Raw genomic sequence first — 18,025 nt, forward strand, 5'->3', positions numbered from 1 at the left:
GTAGGTCACAATGTCACCCTGCGGTTGTTGAGTGACATTGGCATGAGTCGGCGGTCATCCCAGTCGGTGGAGAGTCGTTTTCACCCTCTGTCGGTCTGTATAGCTTTCTCGTCCCCTGTTCTTTTGAATTGCTGTCTTTAAAATGTTAAGGCTCACTGTATCCCTCTGCTAGTAAAGCCAGAATTGATCCCTTCTTTTACTCAGATCTTTACTTTTTCAACTCTTTTGGTATAGTCAATAGTTATTATTTGATTCCAGTTACTTTTAAGGTACTACTAGCACTGTTTTACCATCCAGCTATTGCAAGAGAATATTGACAATCACAGGCAGTGTTTTTTGGGGGGGCCTACTTTTCCTCGTAAATAAGATTTTTCCTCGTTAAATAAGATTTGGCTCCGTGATCATCTAATCGGTACTTCATTAAGCAGAATGAGGTGTGTCTGTGTTAGAATTCAACTGATACTGGAATGGAATGACTGCCATACATGTTGAGATGCTGATTAAAAAAAAACATTTTAGTGGTCTCTTAATTTTTTTCCAAAAAACGAAGCTGTAAATCTTAGCACATATAGCACTTGAATGCAATGAGCTCGTAATCACGACTTCAGAAGTGGTAAGTAGGACATTTCCAACAGCACGTGAGTAACACCTTTTAAATATAATCAAGGGGTGGAGTAGGTGGAGTGAGTAAACCTTTCAAATTAAAAAAAGATTGATTTCGTCCTGCAACTCCTTCTGGAAACCTGTACATTCATTTCTTCTGCTTCTGTTACACTTTTGTGGGAACCAATCACAGACTGGTTTATCAACCTGGTGCGCTATTGGTGGGTTTAACACGATGACGGATAGAGAAGCGATGGGTCGTTGCCGTTGATCACGCCTCTTGTGGTCTCATTGGTTTAAGGACTTTCCAATTGCGTAAAGTCATTTGAATAATGCTCGTTGATCACGCCTCTTGTGCAGTAGAAAATACAGAACAGACTCCCCAGACCAATGTTCAATCTTTAATAGAGCTTGGTCTGGTGATGGCCGGACAAGGGGTGGAGTTCACTTTGCTTGTAAATGTCAGGAATACATTGTGATTGGTGAAACTTTTGCCACTATAATGCCCTAACACGTACAGGCATGTACCACGTCTTTGTTTAATAATTATCATATTATTTTGTGTAATATAATTTAAAAAGTCTTTTAAATTCTAAAAGTGACCTATATATATATATATATATATATATATATATATATATATATATATATATATATATATATATATATATATATATATATATATATATATATATATATATATACATACATTTGACTCCAGCAGAGAAGGCTTTTGCAGGTTCTAAAAGTTTGCACCGATATGAATTGTTTTTTTTTTTTTAAATCCATATGCATATGTAGACTTTTATATTTAACTTTTACATAAATGGCAGAACTATAAGAGCATACTCTGCTGTGCATCAGAAAGAAAGCAACCTAGAGGCTTAGTAAAGCTTGCCCTCTGCTGGTTCACATTATTTAGTACACATTTGATCTGTAAAGAAAACCAAGTTCATGACAAAGAAAATCAAACCAAATAATAAGCGCACTATTCTCTCTCTGTTACTGAAAAGATTTGATTCTGTCCAAATGCATCACTAAACCTCAAATGACATTAGGCTATTGGAAAGTTTGAGGATGAAGCCACATTTATCGTCTGCATCTAAACCACTTTAGAGGATGTTAATGACATCAGAGTCTGTGCTGGCCGACTCAGTGTCCTGTTTTGACCGCAGAGCATTACAAACATGACGTCCTGTACTCTAGTCACCCTAGATTCATCATCTCACCCTTTTATCTGGTGCCTCCTCTCAAAAAGTCTTCTGTAATTATTTCTCTTCCTCCGCGTCTCTGATCTCACCCTGATACGACCAGCAAACCTTTCTCCTGATTTCCTTCCAGACTCATCAGGTTACATAAAGTGTGTTTTTCTGAGCTTTCATTTCTCACCAGGGTGCTACAATTCTTAAAACATCTGCTTGGACAAAACATAATCGATAAAAGATATTCTGAAGCTTTTATGTCAGACCGATAAAGAGGTTTTGAAACAGTGAACAAAAGACTTTTTAAGCATGAATAGAGGCCTTTCCATAATAATGACAGCCTATGATGGCATGTTGAAAGGATGGCACCGCTTCCCCCTCTGAGATGGGTCGGGAAGATAAGCATGTGGGTTTCTGAGCCGTTCTATCCTCAGTGTGTTCAACTATTCACTCTGATAATCATCCATCACCCCGGTGGGTGAGAACAGGCCGTCATGCTGACTGATGCGGCGGTGCCCACCACTGGCACTGGGAATGATGGGAGCTATCAGATAAGAGAGACAGAGGTTTGTCTGTTGGGGGGACACAGACAAAAGAAGCTAGTGATGATGAAATCTTTTTCTGCCTGAATGTGATGCCCAGAGAACAACAGTACAGCAATAGAGTTATAGCATCACTGGGAACGATATTCATTAATCTTGACTCGCAAGTAACACCTCAGAAAATACAGCAATGTTCTGACAAACTCAAAAGAATTTGTTTCTCAAAATTCCTAGTTTATAAAGTCAGAATTACGAGTTATAAACTCAGAATTATAAAGTCCGGCTTGCAAGTTGGACACATGAGAAAAAAAAAAAGAAAAAAAAAATAACTGGTTAACCTTTAACAGCCTGTAAGTATTTTGACTGATTAATACTATTAGTTGAACGATTTAAAAAGTAATTTTGCAAGATATTTTAAAACGTTTTCTGTATGATAAGTTGCTTATAAGTCTATACATAGTCAATTTTAGTCAGCCGTGACTGGCAAGTAGCTTAACTTAAAAAAGTACCTTTTTTTATAAACATTTTGTATTATTATTAAATGCATAAAAGAACAGTAACAGCATTTTTGTCATACTATAATACAATAATAGCCTTTAATACGCAAAGGTTCAAAGCTTTTACATTTTCAACTCAATGTAATCAAAATACATTTTCATTTTGCGTTTAAAAATGTACATTTATGAATATATTTTGCTAACAGAAAAATAAGATTTACAAAATAAATATTTTTCTTTTCACCTTCATGAAAAAAAGTTTTTATTCACATAACCTTTGATCAAATAAGAAATATTGCACAAAAATGTCACTGTTTGAGAGCAATTCCAAAATAAATGTAAAGTAGATTTCTTTCTTTTTTTAAACAAAAAGAACAGTTAATGTCATTGTTATGTCTTTTGAGAGAAGTTTCGGAAAGTTTTTTTTTTTCTCTTTTTAGGTGAGGGCAACAGAGGCGGAATTTCCTTGTATGGGCACTTCTCCCGGAAGAGCGCGCGCACATGTCAGGTTTGCTCGAGGACTTTACGAAATCGACCATGATCACCAAAGAATTGTGTTTTTGGTTGTCAGGGCAAGACAACCCTGTTCCCAAAAGAACCCAGCGTTAAGGGGAAAGAGCAGCAACGGAGTTGCGCAAGTGTTTTTGTTTGTCCCCTGCATTTCAGCAATGATTGTTTGGCTTAACAAGGCCCAGTTCAACTCCGGATTTGCAGCTCTACTAATGCTGAAAGATGGAGCGGTCCCAACGATAAAGCTTCATGGTCGTGCGTTGAAAACGCAGGCGGTGAGTAAAACTCCTCCAAATGTCTAGTGTTGTTGACCATCAGGGCATTAGTCGACATCAAGTTAACAAATGAACATAGGCCTATAGTTAATTTATGAATTGAGCATACCATGTATGGTGTGTGTTTACATACATTCTGTTTAGCTGAACCCTATAGGTGTCTGTTTGTCTTATGTATGACTGAATCTGATAGATAGTCATCGTTAATTTTATTTAGGACATCGTTTTTCCCCTGCGTTTTCTAAGGATGTCACAGCTTTCAGAGACTCAATGGTCATAATTAACTGGTTAACCATTAACAGTGAGAATTTTGACTGATACAATTAGTTAAAAAAGTAGGCCTAAATTAAGTCCGTTTTAAAGTAATTGTTCAAGATATTTGAAAACGTTTGCTGCAAGTCGCATATATATCTAACAGTTAAATGGTTACATAAACAAACTTTAGGCAACGATATTCATTAAAGAGTAACTAAACCCTAAAACAACTTTATTTTACTAAATGATCTGCAAGACTTGGGCTCAGGGGCGTGGAACTGGGGGGATAAAGGGTACTGAGTAACCAGGGCCCGAGGCAGGGGGGGGGCCTTAGAAGTCAGTTTTCTATACATACACATACATGGTACGGGGGCCCAGCAAGATGGTTTGTACCCAGGGCCCAAAATTTGGTGCTACGCCCCTGCTTGGGCTTTATTAGTGTTGTTCATTGATTCGAGTAAATGTTTTGGGTATACAAGTGTTTTAATTCTGCAATATTGTGGTTTAAAACGTCTTTGTTTTTTTACAACATTAAAACGAGTGCTGCCCTCTTGAGGTTGAACGGTGGCTACTGCAGTTAAATTTTCCTATTGGACGTTGTTTTTGCCATTGTTCGTGATGTATGTTCTTCCGGAAGATATATCTTCAAGAAGAATATCTTTTTTTAAAATGTAAAGTCAGATTTGCGAGTTAAAAACTCGGAATTCTGGATGTTCATATGTAATATCTATTAACTGGACTAGAAGAAGAGAACTCTGTGACATGACGTGCTGGGAGCAAGCCTGCAGTCTCCCTCTCATTTACTGACAGGGTTGCCAGATGCCAGCAGGGTTTTCCAGCCCAAAACTTCACGAAAAACCGCCCAAAAACCGCCCAATTTTTGGGGGGCTTGTTTTTCGTTTAAATACATTAAAATCATTAAAAAGCTTTTAAATGACTCGTGTATCGACTAGCCTATCCGATTTCAGAAACAACATTCAGTGAAATGAATGCAACGGTCCATGTAGGCTAGCCTACTTTTGCGTCCATTCCTTTTTCGTTTTTAACCATGGAAAAAAATAATTAAATGGAATGGTTGTTGTATTTTTAAATACTATGTTGAATAACAAAATTTATATCAAAACGTAGGCTATACACAAATTCCATGCGCACAAAATAAAATAACTTATTTTTGGATAAAAAAAAAAAAAAATCAGTTACGTTTTGCATTTTTATAAACTAACATTAACAGATTTATATAAAAAAAATTACATTTACAAATGTTCTTTTGTAAAATTATTTCCCGATAAAGATATGATCAGTCAAATGAAATACTTAAAAATAATGATTAGGCCTACAAATAAAAAAAAATATCGGAAATGTCATCCAATTATCTAATACTATTATTTGATGACAATACATTTGGAAAACAAAATACAGCCATTTCTGCTTTTTTTATTTTAAACAAAAAATCAAGCTGCACCCTTTTTTAAATTACACCTTTCATTCCGAAATAGAATAATAAATGAACAAAAAAGTACACAGACTTTCTATGCCTCTGTCTGTAGTCATTCTATTGATTCCAGAAGAAAAGGCACTGCTTATGGGCACTTAAAAAAAAAAGTATAAATAATTTATATTATTTTTAATATTACTTAAGAAAATAATTTAATATTATTAAATATTATTTAAGACAATTACCTTGTTGCCTATCTGCTAATTCTAGCTATTAATCAGTGAAAAAAGAAGAAAAAAAAGAAACTGCTTTTCCATATTTTATGTCTGGTTTTAAACATGGAAAACGGAATGGACGAAAAAGCATCCTCAGTCTGACTATTATAGCCTACTATTAAACTATGTCACGGAAAATAATGTGATCAACTCTTAGGAGATCAATGAGTGTTTATTGTCAATAAAAGTCGCTTGGAACAAAAGCCTAACATGAAAGCATTGAGTGGATATATGGATATACAAAATAACCCACTTTAACATTTCAATTATTTCAAATAGCCTACATGAAACATGCATAGTCATGAATAACATACATGCAAATTGTGCTGACCATATTATTTAGAGACAACATGTGTCAGTCTTTGCAGAAGCAGCACGTTCGTGCACGGCGGGCCATCTCTCTAAACAAAGCAGCACGTCAGCCAAGCCAGAGCTGTAGTGTGTGTGTGTGTGTGTGAGTGAGACTGCTGCCTGTTGAACAGAGGGTCGCAGGAAGAAGGATCTGAAGTGCCGGTGTTTCGGCTACAAAAAACCCGCCGCACTGATCCAAAACCAGCCCAATTTTTATCCACCCGCCCAAACCCATTTTTGCCCGCAAAATAGATTGCGAAACCGCCCAATTGGGTGGAAAACCGCCCAATATGGCAACCCTGTTTACTGAAGCTTTCGCGCCTCGATCGCCCCCCGGTGACCGGTCCCAGTATAGCCGCCCTTCTGTGATTTCTAATGGACTCGAGGCAAACTAAATAATAAAATTACACTTCAAATTTTTTTCCCCAAAGTTAGTTTATGTCACTGAAGGCAGTTATCATCACGATGATTTCATTTCAGGTGTTCGTTTTAAAAATAAGTTTAGTTTGAGTTAGTTATTTGATGCTATAAAAACGGGGGGTGTGACGTCATGATTGACAGCTGAGTGACGGCTTCTCTGAGTGAAGTCGTCACTGAGAAACTAACGGACTTTTTTCGAAATTTTTGGTAGCAGATTAGAGCTTTAGCTTTAATTTCTACATTTCCATAACTGTTTATTTCACACCAACATAATTAATTGTTCTGCATCTGCGAGAGTGTGGGCGGGCTTTTGATATCGCAGCTGTACTTCCTGCTCTACTTCCTGCGCTCTACTGCGCAACTCCGGTCCCGAAATCGCTACTGCGCAGACTCGGTCCCAAGATGTCCGCTCCGTGCAAGGCCACCTGAAAGCTTCAAATATGGCAAGCGGAAACGGATGATGTCGAGTCGTCCATATTTTTTTACAGTCTATGGTTGGGAGCAAGGTTTCGCTGACTGGATATTGCTCTGTTTTCATTTGTTTATTTTAATCTTCCCGTGAATAAGATATGAGCGCAATAACAGAGAGGCAAATTAACGCTATTTAAACCTTAATTACAACAATAATTGTAATACAAATAAAAATTAGAGGACAATTATTTTAAGTGGTCATTAACTGACCATAATTATTGCACACACAGTATTTAGTACCAAAAGCTTTCCTCAAAATATTCAATAAATATTAATAAACTAAGATATATAGAACATTTAATTAAAAATTTAAGACATGGTCACATTTGACCACCAATGAGTATGAATGTGACCAATTTGTAAGGAATACTTGAGGGCTAAATACAAGAAAAACATTAATTTTAATGATGTTGCATCTCCATCACTTTCCATAATAAAATGATCCTGTAAATACTATTGACTGTGCTGTTTACCAAAAATTGCTGCAAATGCGTGCAAACCTATCCCAACTCTGTAACTTACTTTATAAGTTATAAAGTATGAACTGCGAGAAAAGTTTGGCATTACGCGTTATAGGCTAAGGTATAAAAATAAAGGAAATTGTGACTCTCACGGTTCTGACTTATTCAGAATAATGGTCTTAATCAATTTTTTTTAATTGTATGTCAGAAACAAACTTTCATACCTTCCCTAAACCCTTCCTATTGTTTTAAAAAGACAAAAACATTTTACATAGTTATCATTTTCTCTATTAATTCATGTAAAAACATTAAAGGGTTAGTTCACCCTAATGTCTTTCCACACCCGTAAGACCTCCGTTCATCCTCGGAACACAGTTTAAGATATTTTAGATTTAGTCCGAGGGCTTTCTGTCCTTTGAATGTAAGTGTATGCCCAGCTGCTGTCCACGTCCAGAAGGTAACGAAAACATCATCAAAGTAGTCCATATGTGACATCAGTCGGTTAGTTAGACTCTTTTGAAGCGTCAACAATACATTTTGATCCAAAAATAACAAAAAATATGACTTTATTCAGCATTGTCTTCTCTTCTGCGTTTGTTTTCAAACCTCAAATAAAGAATCAAACGGGCGTGAATCAGGAGATTGATTCGTGATTCATAACGCCAATGTCACGTGATTTCAGCAGTTTGACACGCTATCCGAATCTTGAATCATGACCGTTTGATTCGTTTATTTGAGGAACACGGAAAAGAAGACAATGCTGAATAAAGTCGTATTTTTTGTTATTTTTGGACCAAAATGTATTGTCAACGCTTCAAAAGTGTCTAACTAACCGACTGATGTCACATTTGGACTACTTTAAGGTTGCCAGATTGTACATGTTTAGGTAAAACACCGGATAGTATACGTGTTCTTTTCACAGAAAAGCTCTGATTGCTGAATACTGAAATCTGGCAACCGCAAGCACGAACGCTCTTCTTTCCCTCAAAACAAAACCAGTGATTTTAGACTCGTCTTTTTACGTCAATGGTATTGCATGTTTATATAACGTTAGTCTAGGGCTGGACAATAATTCAATATCAATATATATCGCGATATAATTTTTTTCAATAACGGTGATATGATTTTTAAACACATTTCCGATATTTCGATAAATATATTACAGCATTCCTCACTGACTGACGTTCAGGGTGCAGCCATCATGAAAGAGCAGAACATGATTGGCTACTTGCGCGATGACGTACACCACAGAAACGCAGTCAGTGCTCAGCAGTAGTAGGCTGATAGATCCAACGCGGCAAGTTTTAGCTACAAAAAGAGTTTCCCTGACCGCAACACAAATGTGACTGAACGAACTTCCACAAGTAAGGAGAAAGGCTAACGTTAATTCAGTGGGGTGGAAGTGGTTCGGCGTGTCCCCCGCACTTTTAATTAAGTGTATTTTCATCCCCCGCACTTTTACTGGGTCTCACCGGTCCTAGTCGACCCGCTCCGAGCGGGATTCCAAACGGCGTTACCTGGAGCGAGGGCGGGCAAGTTAACAGGGACGCTAAAGACCGCTTTCTCTAACCTCGGTTGATTGCGCGCTTCTTGAGGTTACGGGCAAGTGTACATAGAAACCAACGTGAATACATCAAGATTTAATTTCAGAGACAAAAAATAATCTATGCATGACCTGTCATTTTATTCGTATCTAAATATGAGGAGGACGCTCTCTCCTAGAAAGTCCAAAAGCGGATTCGTAGAACTAACGTTACTGTCACGCTGGAGCTGCAGCTGAAGGACGTTACATAAACATACAAATCGTTATGAGCTGAAAGGTGACGATCGACAGTCAGACGATTGCGACAATATATGAAAGCAATGAAGGAGCATCATGAGCAACAAAACTGTTTTCAACACTGATAATAATCATAAATGTTTGTTGAGCATCAAATCCTAATTTGAGAATGATGAGTGACACTGAAGACTGGAGTAATGATGATAAATTCAGCTTTGATCACAGAAATAAAGGACACTTTACTATATATTCACGTAGTGAACAGATGATGTAGATCAGAATAATATTTCACTGTATTACGTTGTTTACTGCATTTTTAATTAAATAAATGCAGCATTAAATATATGCTCTAATTTTGCATAAATGGAAAATGGAGCGCTATGAATTGTTCTTCACTGAAATGTAAAGCTTAACAGAAAATGCTCAATAAACTGCGTCTGCGGCATAGGAGCACTGTACGCTGTGAAGCAGATCCACCATCTGAAGCAGATCCATCCGCTAGAGTATTCTGAGTCAGGCTGAATTCAGGCTGAAGCACTTTTGTTTAATCTATATTAATAATAATATAATCAGCCTATGTTATAGTTTAAACTTAAAGATATTAATATTAATAAAGTGAGAGTCTTATGTTTATTTGATGTTGATTTCACATTTCTTTTTAATATAAAGGCTAAATACAAATAAAAGGTGAACATTAATTTATTTGTACTGGTTTTATTTCTAAAATATTATATAGTTTTATAGGAGGACTATTCATAGACTTGGCAAATACATTTTTCAGAAGTTTGTAGGTACAGACATCCTTTGTGGCAGTTCTTAGTAGTTTTTTCTAAAGCTTTTATATAGTTCATATCGATATCGGAATTATATCGTATCGACCGAAATTAAGAAAAATATCGTGATATGAATTTTGGCCATATCGTCCAGCCCTACGTTAGTCACAATGTAGGCTACGCAGTGACTGTGATGTACTCTGAAATACAAGCATGCAAAAACATCATACTTAAGTTCTCAAAACTATAAATATATATATTTGTATAAAATGAATAGCCTTGTCAAATGACAATCGTTTTAACTTATATAGTGGAGAAGTTGACGTCAGCTAGAAGGATCGAGTGAGTGATCTGTAAGCAACTGAATGTAGTATGAGTCATACGTATACGGTTGGATTTTGGATTTTGTAATACGAAATAATATTACCCTTTGTCATTAGACACACTATTTCGTTTTGTATGGTACTTGGTGTTTCCTATTGTTACTGTACTAGCATCTGTGTTATATAGACAATGCTGTCTCTCTAAGAAACTTTACATTTAATCAGAAATTATTTAAAAAGTCAATAAGTGGATAAATCACTACTTACTGCTTGCAGGAATACAGTTGCCCCTTTAGCGAAACTTGCTTGAAATGGGCCGAACAAACGAACGATCTTGAATTAAATTGTTTTTGCTATCCTCGAGTGTTTACCTACAGTCCCGATGATTCTGCTCCGTCAGTTCCACTTGACAATGAACATGTTTGAACAGATGCAAATTTTGGGGGCGTACATATAAATGATCCCAGCGATTGCGTCACAGTTGGTGTTATGTTGAGAGAAGCACTTATTTTTCCGTGGTGTTTTTGAGACTCACAGTATGTGATGTCCAACTCTTATTATTTTCCTATGACAAGGTTAATTCAGTTTTTCATTCTAGGGCACCTTGAACAATGATATCCATTAACCTTGTCCCGCAAGTAAAGTAAAAATAAAATAAATGGTTCTGAAACAAAATAATTTTTCTCAAAATTCCTGGTTTATATAAAGTGCAAATTGCGAAAAATCTGAATCTGACTTGCAAGTTGGAAACTCGGTTAATCAGTGTTGCTTCTCAAATGAATTTCATAATTCAGGGTTTTTCAACATAATTGGTAGGAACAGGATTGGCTTGTTTGAGTCTGACAAATATATGTTTTGCCCTTGACATGAGTCTTGTAGAGCGATTGTTTCTTTAATGTACAGTTTGGGTAAAAGCATCTGCTAAGTGCACTTTGTATGCAGTAGGCGTATGAAGAACACTAGGTGTCATTGAAGACCTACAGGCTCAAGTAGATGTACACTACGTTTATATGAGCTGCTTCTGAAATCTTACTGCAAGATGTTTTGCTTTCATGAATTCTAATTCAACTGCTTATTGTGGTCTGTTCTTCACACAAAGCTAAGACTATAACAAGTCATATGGAGCAAGTCTACGTTTAGCATCCAAGGGCTATAGTGAAATATTATTTGCACAGTTTTACTCACACATACTATCAAATCCATTTTCAGTCCCGTCAGTCTAGGATTATTCCACAAATTAATTCAAAACCTTTCCATGAGTCTTTGATTTAAAAAAAATAAGCTGGTAAAGAAAAAAAATGAACAGTTGAATTACTATAAAATATAGAGCTTTAATTTATTAGTTAGCAACAGCAAGAGGGGAAAGAAAATCATTTACACAATTATCACAGTAACATCACCTGTGCATTTAGTCTCAAACTGATGACAAAATAAAAACACAAAACATTTCTAAAGACACATCTTAAAAATACCAAGAAATTGTACAACCATTTTCTCTCGCTGTAAGACACGGCTTCTTACAGGTTTGGGGACCGTGTGGTGTTTTGCAGGGAACGTAACAAATATCATCAACTGCTGAGGAAACAGTTTGTCATCGTTTTTACGTGAATAGTTGCCCTCCGTTTTGCATGTGTAAGCCTCTCAGAGGAAGACTGCCCAAAACTGACCTTACCATAAAAATATATCAACAGAAAGAACTGTAACGCTGCTAGCTTTAATTCCGTAATTACAATACCACTACATAAATCATGCACAATGAAAGCCAGCTTCCCAAGACCTTGAGTAGGTTAAAACATGATACAATGCTCTATACAGTGTGAACACGTTTTGAAAATGAATGTAGCTATTGTCATACATCAGCATGTGTCTTTTATAATATTGTAGTCTTCACCAGTTTATCTAAATTCATATTAAGGTTATGTGCCATACTTGGCTAAATCTCACAAATCCAGTCCAGATCATATTTCACCCTGAAGTTAAAAAGAAAAATGTGACATTCTTGTGCTTAATTTTTTTTAGCTTTTTTGTTTTGTTTTGTTTTTTTAAATAATACATTGCACTTGTACCAGTTTAAATTTTTTTTTTTTGTGTGCAATACAGAAAAATTTACAAATATGGGCGAAACTATGTTTGTATGAAAATAAGGCATTGATCATATGACTTAATTTATTGTATGAGAAAAATAAATAGAGTAAAATATGACCTGGACATATGACCATGACATTGTGGTGCAAGTTGGTTTGTGCTTTTAGTCTTTTCAAAAGTGGCATATAAAACAATAGAAGCTTACTAAGAGCCCTCAGCAGCTGCTTTACATTAGTCAAAACTCGATCGAGTCCATTCACAAAAACAAAATTGTGCTATGAAACTTGATTTGTGCGATGAAAACAGACGTGTTGTGCATATAGAATGACATTAGGAAGACAATATGAGCTGGTGTATCATTGTAACCAATGAGGGACCAGAATGCACTTAGGGGTGGGACTAGTGGTGAAGAGCATGATGTCACCGCCTGTCTGTCTTTCTGTTGAAGAGTCCAAGGGGCAGATTCGTCCCCAGTCGCTCGTTGCTAACCCCTCAGTTCAACATAGTTCATAGTCTGAGTTTGTCAATATACACGATTCGTCAATGCCCGGAAGGTGGAAACTGGAGATTTGTTTTGTTTGAATTCGTGACAATAAAAATATTACATTAATATTCGCCCGTTAGGTACTTATACACAAAGAGCATTCATTTTCTATTTAAGTACAAAGAAATCCACAGAATGGTACTATATACAACCTACAATAAATACTGTGTATGATATCATCTTTACGTGTTAAAAGGGAATTCCGTTTGTTTCTTGCAAAGTTCAGTTTCATTTGATGGAAGTTTTTCTCTTTTTTCCAGGTTTTCCTCTTTTAGAAGTCTTTCCTATAGGACGAGGGGGTGGAAACCCCCCTCATGTCTCTTCTTCGCCCCCGTGATGTCTGCGATTCCGTGGTTTCTTCTGTTCCTTCAGCTCTTTGAGGTCTTTGGCCTTGATGACCCCGGTCAGCGGGTCTCCGTATTGCCAATAGTCCTGGCAGTACTGGTTTATGAGGCCCATCTCGGGCTGACTGAGGATGGTCAGAAGGTCTTTGTATTGTACGGCGCTGGGGGTCCAGGCGCTGGACTGTAGCGGAGAGACCGCCGGGCGGCCCGTTTCCACCAGGATGTTGTTGACGGCCTGGTTGGTCAAGACCACCAGCTGGAGTTTGACCAAGGTGTGCTTGAAGTTCTTCTCAGTGGCTGTGCAGACATAGATGCCGGAGTCTGAGGACTGGAGGGAACGCAGCAGTAAGCCTTGATCTGTCTTTAACACACGGCCATCGGTGCGGACCTGGACAAACACACGGCAAGAAGTGCCATGATTAATAATGCAACAAACTTCTTAATTAATAATTCCTTAACTGATAACAAAAAATATTTTATATGCGATTAATCCCGATGAAGCACACCACCATTCAAGAGTTTGGGACCTGTAAGATTTATGTTTTTAAAAGAGGTCACTTCTGCTCGCCAAGCCAAATATTGGGAAATAGAATATTTTAAAAAATATTCCTGTAACGCAAAGCTGAATTTTCAGCATAATTTCTAAAGGATTGTGTATTTATGTCAATATGATGATTTTGGTGGCCAAGAAATTATGCATTATCAATAATGAAAACATTGTGTAAATGTGTGTTTTCAGGATATTTAAAAAAATGTTCATAAGATCAGCATTTATCCGAAAGCTTTTGTAACATTAGCGTTCAAAAGTTTGGGATGAGTAAAAAAAAAAAAAAACATTTTAGAAAATAAATAATACTTTTATTTAGCAAGGATGCATTAAATTAACCAAAAAATACAGTAAAGACATTTATAATGTTATAACAGTCCCCGCGGAGTCTTAAAAAGTCTTAAATTTCAAAATCAAAATAAGGCCTTAAAGTCTTAAATTTGCGGAAGCATTGCGTTCTAGGTCTTAAATAATGTTTAACAGGTCTTAATTTTCCTACGTCCATGTAACGCCAACTCATTGAAATGCTCTCGCCTCCGCAGTGCACGTGTGTTTGTTCTGTGGTGTTTGTAGTTCTTTCTTTCACTAGACCAACTTATTGTTCGCTTTATTACAACTACAAATTAGACAAGCATGCCACTTGTATTACAGCCAATCAGCTTTCGTGTTATTGGCATGAGCCTCTTTCTGATCGTACCCCACAGACGCATAAAATGGATTTTATTCTTCAGCTGAGTCTGACGGTTCTTGTAGTTTCGCGATCGTGAACGCTAAGGCGAATCGTTCTCACCATCTTGCTTAATGACCAAATAAAAGTATAATATACCCGATTGCACTAAAAGAGTTAATAACAGTGATGTAAACTCCAAACTCCGATGTCAGGCTGTGTGTTTGCTGCCTGTCAGCGCTCGCGCGAGTGTATTGCATGTTATTTCTATGCTCATTAGCCTAACGTTACTCTTGAACGATCAAATATACAGATTATACATACAGTCTTGTTCAAAATAATAGCAGTACAATGTGACTAACCAGAATAATCAAGGTTTTTAGTATATTTTTTATTGCTACGTGGCAAACAAGTTACCAGTAGGTTCAGTAGATTGTCAGAAAACAAACAAGACCCAGCATTCATGATATGCACGCTCTTAAGGCTGTGCAATTGGGCAATTAGTTGAAAGGGGTGTGTTCAAAAAAATAGCAGTGTCTACCTTTGACTGTACAAACTCAAAACTATTTTTTACAAACATTTTTTTTTTCTGGGATTTAGCAATCCTGTGAATCACTAAACTAATATTTAGTTGTATGACCACAGTTTTTTAAAACTGCTTGACATCTGTGTGGCATGGAGTCAACCAACTTGTGGCACCTCTCAGCTGTTATTCCACTCCATGATTCTTTAACAACATTCCACAATTCATTCACATTTCTTGGTTTTGCTTCAGAAACAGCATTTTTGATATCACCCCACAAGTTCTCAATTGGATTAAGGTCTGGAGATTGGGCTGGCCACTCCATAACATTAATTTTGTTGGTTTGGAACCAAGACTTTGCCCGTTTACTAGTGTGTTTTGGGTCATTGTCTTGTTGAAACAACCGTTTCAAGGGCATGTCCTCTTCAGCGTAGGGCAACATGACCTCTTCAAGTATTTTAACATATGCAAACTGATCCATGATCCCTGGTATGCGATAAATAGGCCCAACACCATAGTAGGAGAAACATGCCCATATCATGATGCTTGCACCTCCATGCTTCACTGTCTTCACTGTGTACTGTGGCTTGAATTCAGAGTTTTGAATTCAACAATTTTACTCTCATCAGTCCACAAAATGTTCCTCCATTTCTCTTTAGGCCAGTTGATGTGTTCTTTGGCAAATTGTAACCTATTCTGCACATGCCTTTTTTTTTAACAGAGGGACTTTGCGGGGGATTCTTGAAAATAGATTAGCTTCACACAGACGTCTTCTAACTGTCACAGTACTTACAGGTAACTCCAGACTGTCTTTGATCATCCTGGAGGTGATCATTGGCTGAGCCTTTGCCATTCTGGTTATTCTTCTATCCATTTTGATGGTTGTCTTCCGTTTTCTTCCACGTCTCTCTGGTTTTGCTCTCCATTTTAAGGCATTGGAGATCATTTTAGCTGAACAGCCTATCATTTTTTGCACCTCTTTATAGGTTTTCCCCTCTCTAATCAACTTTTTAATCAAAGTACGCTGTTCTTCTGAACAATGTCTTGAACGACCCATTTTCCTCAGCTTTCAAATGCATGTTCAACAAGTGTTGTCTTCATCCTTAAATAGGGGCCACCTGATTCACACCTGTTTCTTCACAAAACTGATGACCTCAGTGATTGAATGCCACACTGCTATTTTTTTGAACACACCCCTTTCAACTAATTCAACTAATTGCCCAATTGCACAGCCTTAAGAGCGTGCATATCATGAATGCTGGGTCTTGTTTGTTTTCTGAGAATCTACTGAACCTACTGGTAACTTGTTTGCCACGTAGCAATAAACAATATACTAAAAACCTTGATTATTCTGGTTAGTCACATTGTACTGCTATTATTTTGAACAAGACTGTATGTCTATATCCTGATTTGAGTTTAAAAGTTTGGGACGTGTCAGTAAGCACTGGATCGGCGCATTTGTAAGTTGTCAAAGTGAAAGCAAGCTAATATATATAGCTTAACAACAACACAAACGGGGAAACAGCACTTACACTTAAAGGAACACTCCAACTTTTTTAGAAATAGGGCTTATTCTACTTTGCTACATTTAGACAGTGGTGGAGGAAGTACTGAATCTCAGTACTTAAGTAAAAGTACAAGTAATCAGAAATATATTTACTTAAGCAGAAGTACTACAACGACAGCCCTACTTAAGTAAAAAGTACCTGATTTTAAATGTACTTTAAGTATTAAAAGTACTTGCATAAAAATGTATTCTCTTAATTAGGGGTGTAACAGTTCACAAAATTCACGGTTCGGTTCGATACGATACACTGGTGTCACGGTTCGGTATGTTTTAGATACAGCAAAAAGAAAAAATTGGCAGATAAATTACCTTTTTTTAATTATTTTTTTATTAAAACTAACAAAGTATGTTTGTTTGTTTTTTACATTGAACAATGATGGAGCTATACTTTACCCATCTTCTATGTAGTTACAGGAATAAGACATTAGCTCTTTACATTAGCGTGTGCGGTGTGTGTTGCGTTGCAGGAGCCCCACACCCTGTAGTGCTTTCACATATGCTGCGTTTGCAGTCCGCAACTGATCCGCTGTTGCATACCACAAACACAGCATTGATTCATTATTTTTTATTTAAAATCCAAAAGTTTTTACTGAACATGCCTCGTCAGCATTGCAATTCTCTTTGTTTACTAAATTTAAACAACATTATTAAATTAATTTATTCATATTTATATACTTTAGATTTAGCTCACACAAGTGGCAAAACATTTAAACATAGTTTATAGCCTTAAAATCACAAACATTTTAAATTAGAAACTTACAATAGTCTATTCAAAAACAGCCGACTCTCGTCTTTTCTTTCGTTTTTACACCCTTTTAAAAGAAATCCTGCAGGTCAAAAAGAACTTTGCTTTTCACCTCCAAAAAAGAGTGCTATCCATTATGGCACTTTTTTTTAACCGAAATGCCAGGTAAGGTGTCGTTTTTTTTGCTTTACTTGAGAAAAAAACTTTTTTGACTTTGAAACGAGTATATTTTAAATGATATGCATCTGTGGTGAAATTACTGGATTTTCGCGTCAGTACATGTTTATTTTAATGCGAACAATGTTCTATCACTTTAATGCAGCAACGCAGCGCAGCAAAAAATAGACTCGGTACGAAAACGATCCGTGCACTGCTGCAGACGCAACGCTCCTGGAACGGACTGACGGACTGCATCCGCGTGCAGTGTGAAAGCTGTCATCCGTTAACATGGGTACGGAAAAAAATACGCACCGCACTGCAGACGGAAGGTCTCATATCCGCGGCTATAAATGGACCACTCGCCGCGGTGATGTCTTTTGCCATTTGAATAAGTTGGAAATGTCTGTCTAAATGCTGCGGGGATAGTTTGTGGCTGTTTCTCCTTTTTATCATCTTGTTGTCGGCGTAAATGAGTTGATTGACATGACATGAATTATTCCCGCTGCTGTACCATCAGCAAATGCAACATACCGTTGTTTTTTAATCCATCACTCTTGCCAACACCATCATAGCTTACAAAGAATCCAAAGTTCACCCAAACACCATGCCTGTTGGTTATTGGAGGATCTTCTATTCTGGTTTGTTAAACGCAATAGCCATTTTGCCACGAG

The 18,025-nt window shown here is 36.9% G+C and overlaps 1 protein-coding gene across 3 annotated transcripts in view; it reads right to left on the reverse strand.

The window, feature by feature from the left end:
• Positions 1–11,484: 11,484 nt before the first annotated feature.
• The window catches only part of sema3fb (sema domain, immunoglobulin domain (Ig), short basic domain, secreted, (semaphorin) 3Fb), a 147,871-nt gene continuing 141,330 nt past the window's right edge, over positions 11,485–18,025 (reverse strand). For all 3 annotated transcript variants that reach the window (XM_067430818.1, XM_067430819.1, XM_067430817.1), the window contains one exon: positions 11,485–13,534. In XM_067430818.1, coding sequence (XP_067286919.1) covers positions 13,115–13,534 — 420 coding nt within the window. In that variant the 3' untranslated portion in view covers positions 11,485–13,114. The remainder of the gene's footprint in view (positions 13,535–18,025) is intronic.

This window comes from Pseudorasbora parva, chromosome 22, assembly GCF_024679245.1.
Source record: "Pseudorasbora parva isolate DD20220531a chromosome 22, ASM2467924v1, whole genome shotgun sequence".
NCBI lineage: Eukaryota > Metazoa > Chordata > Actinopteri > Cypriniformes > Gobionidae > Pseudorasbora > Pseudorasbora parva.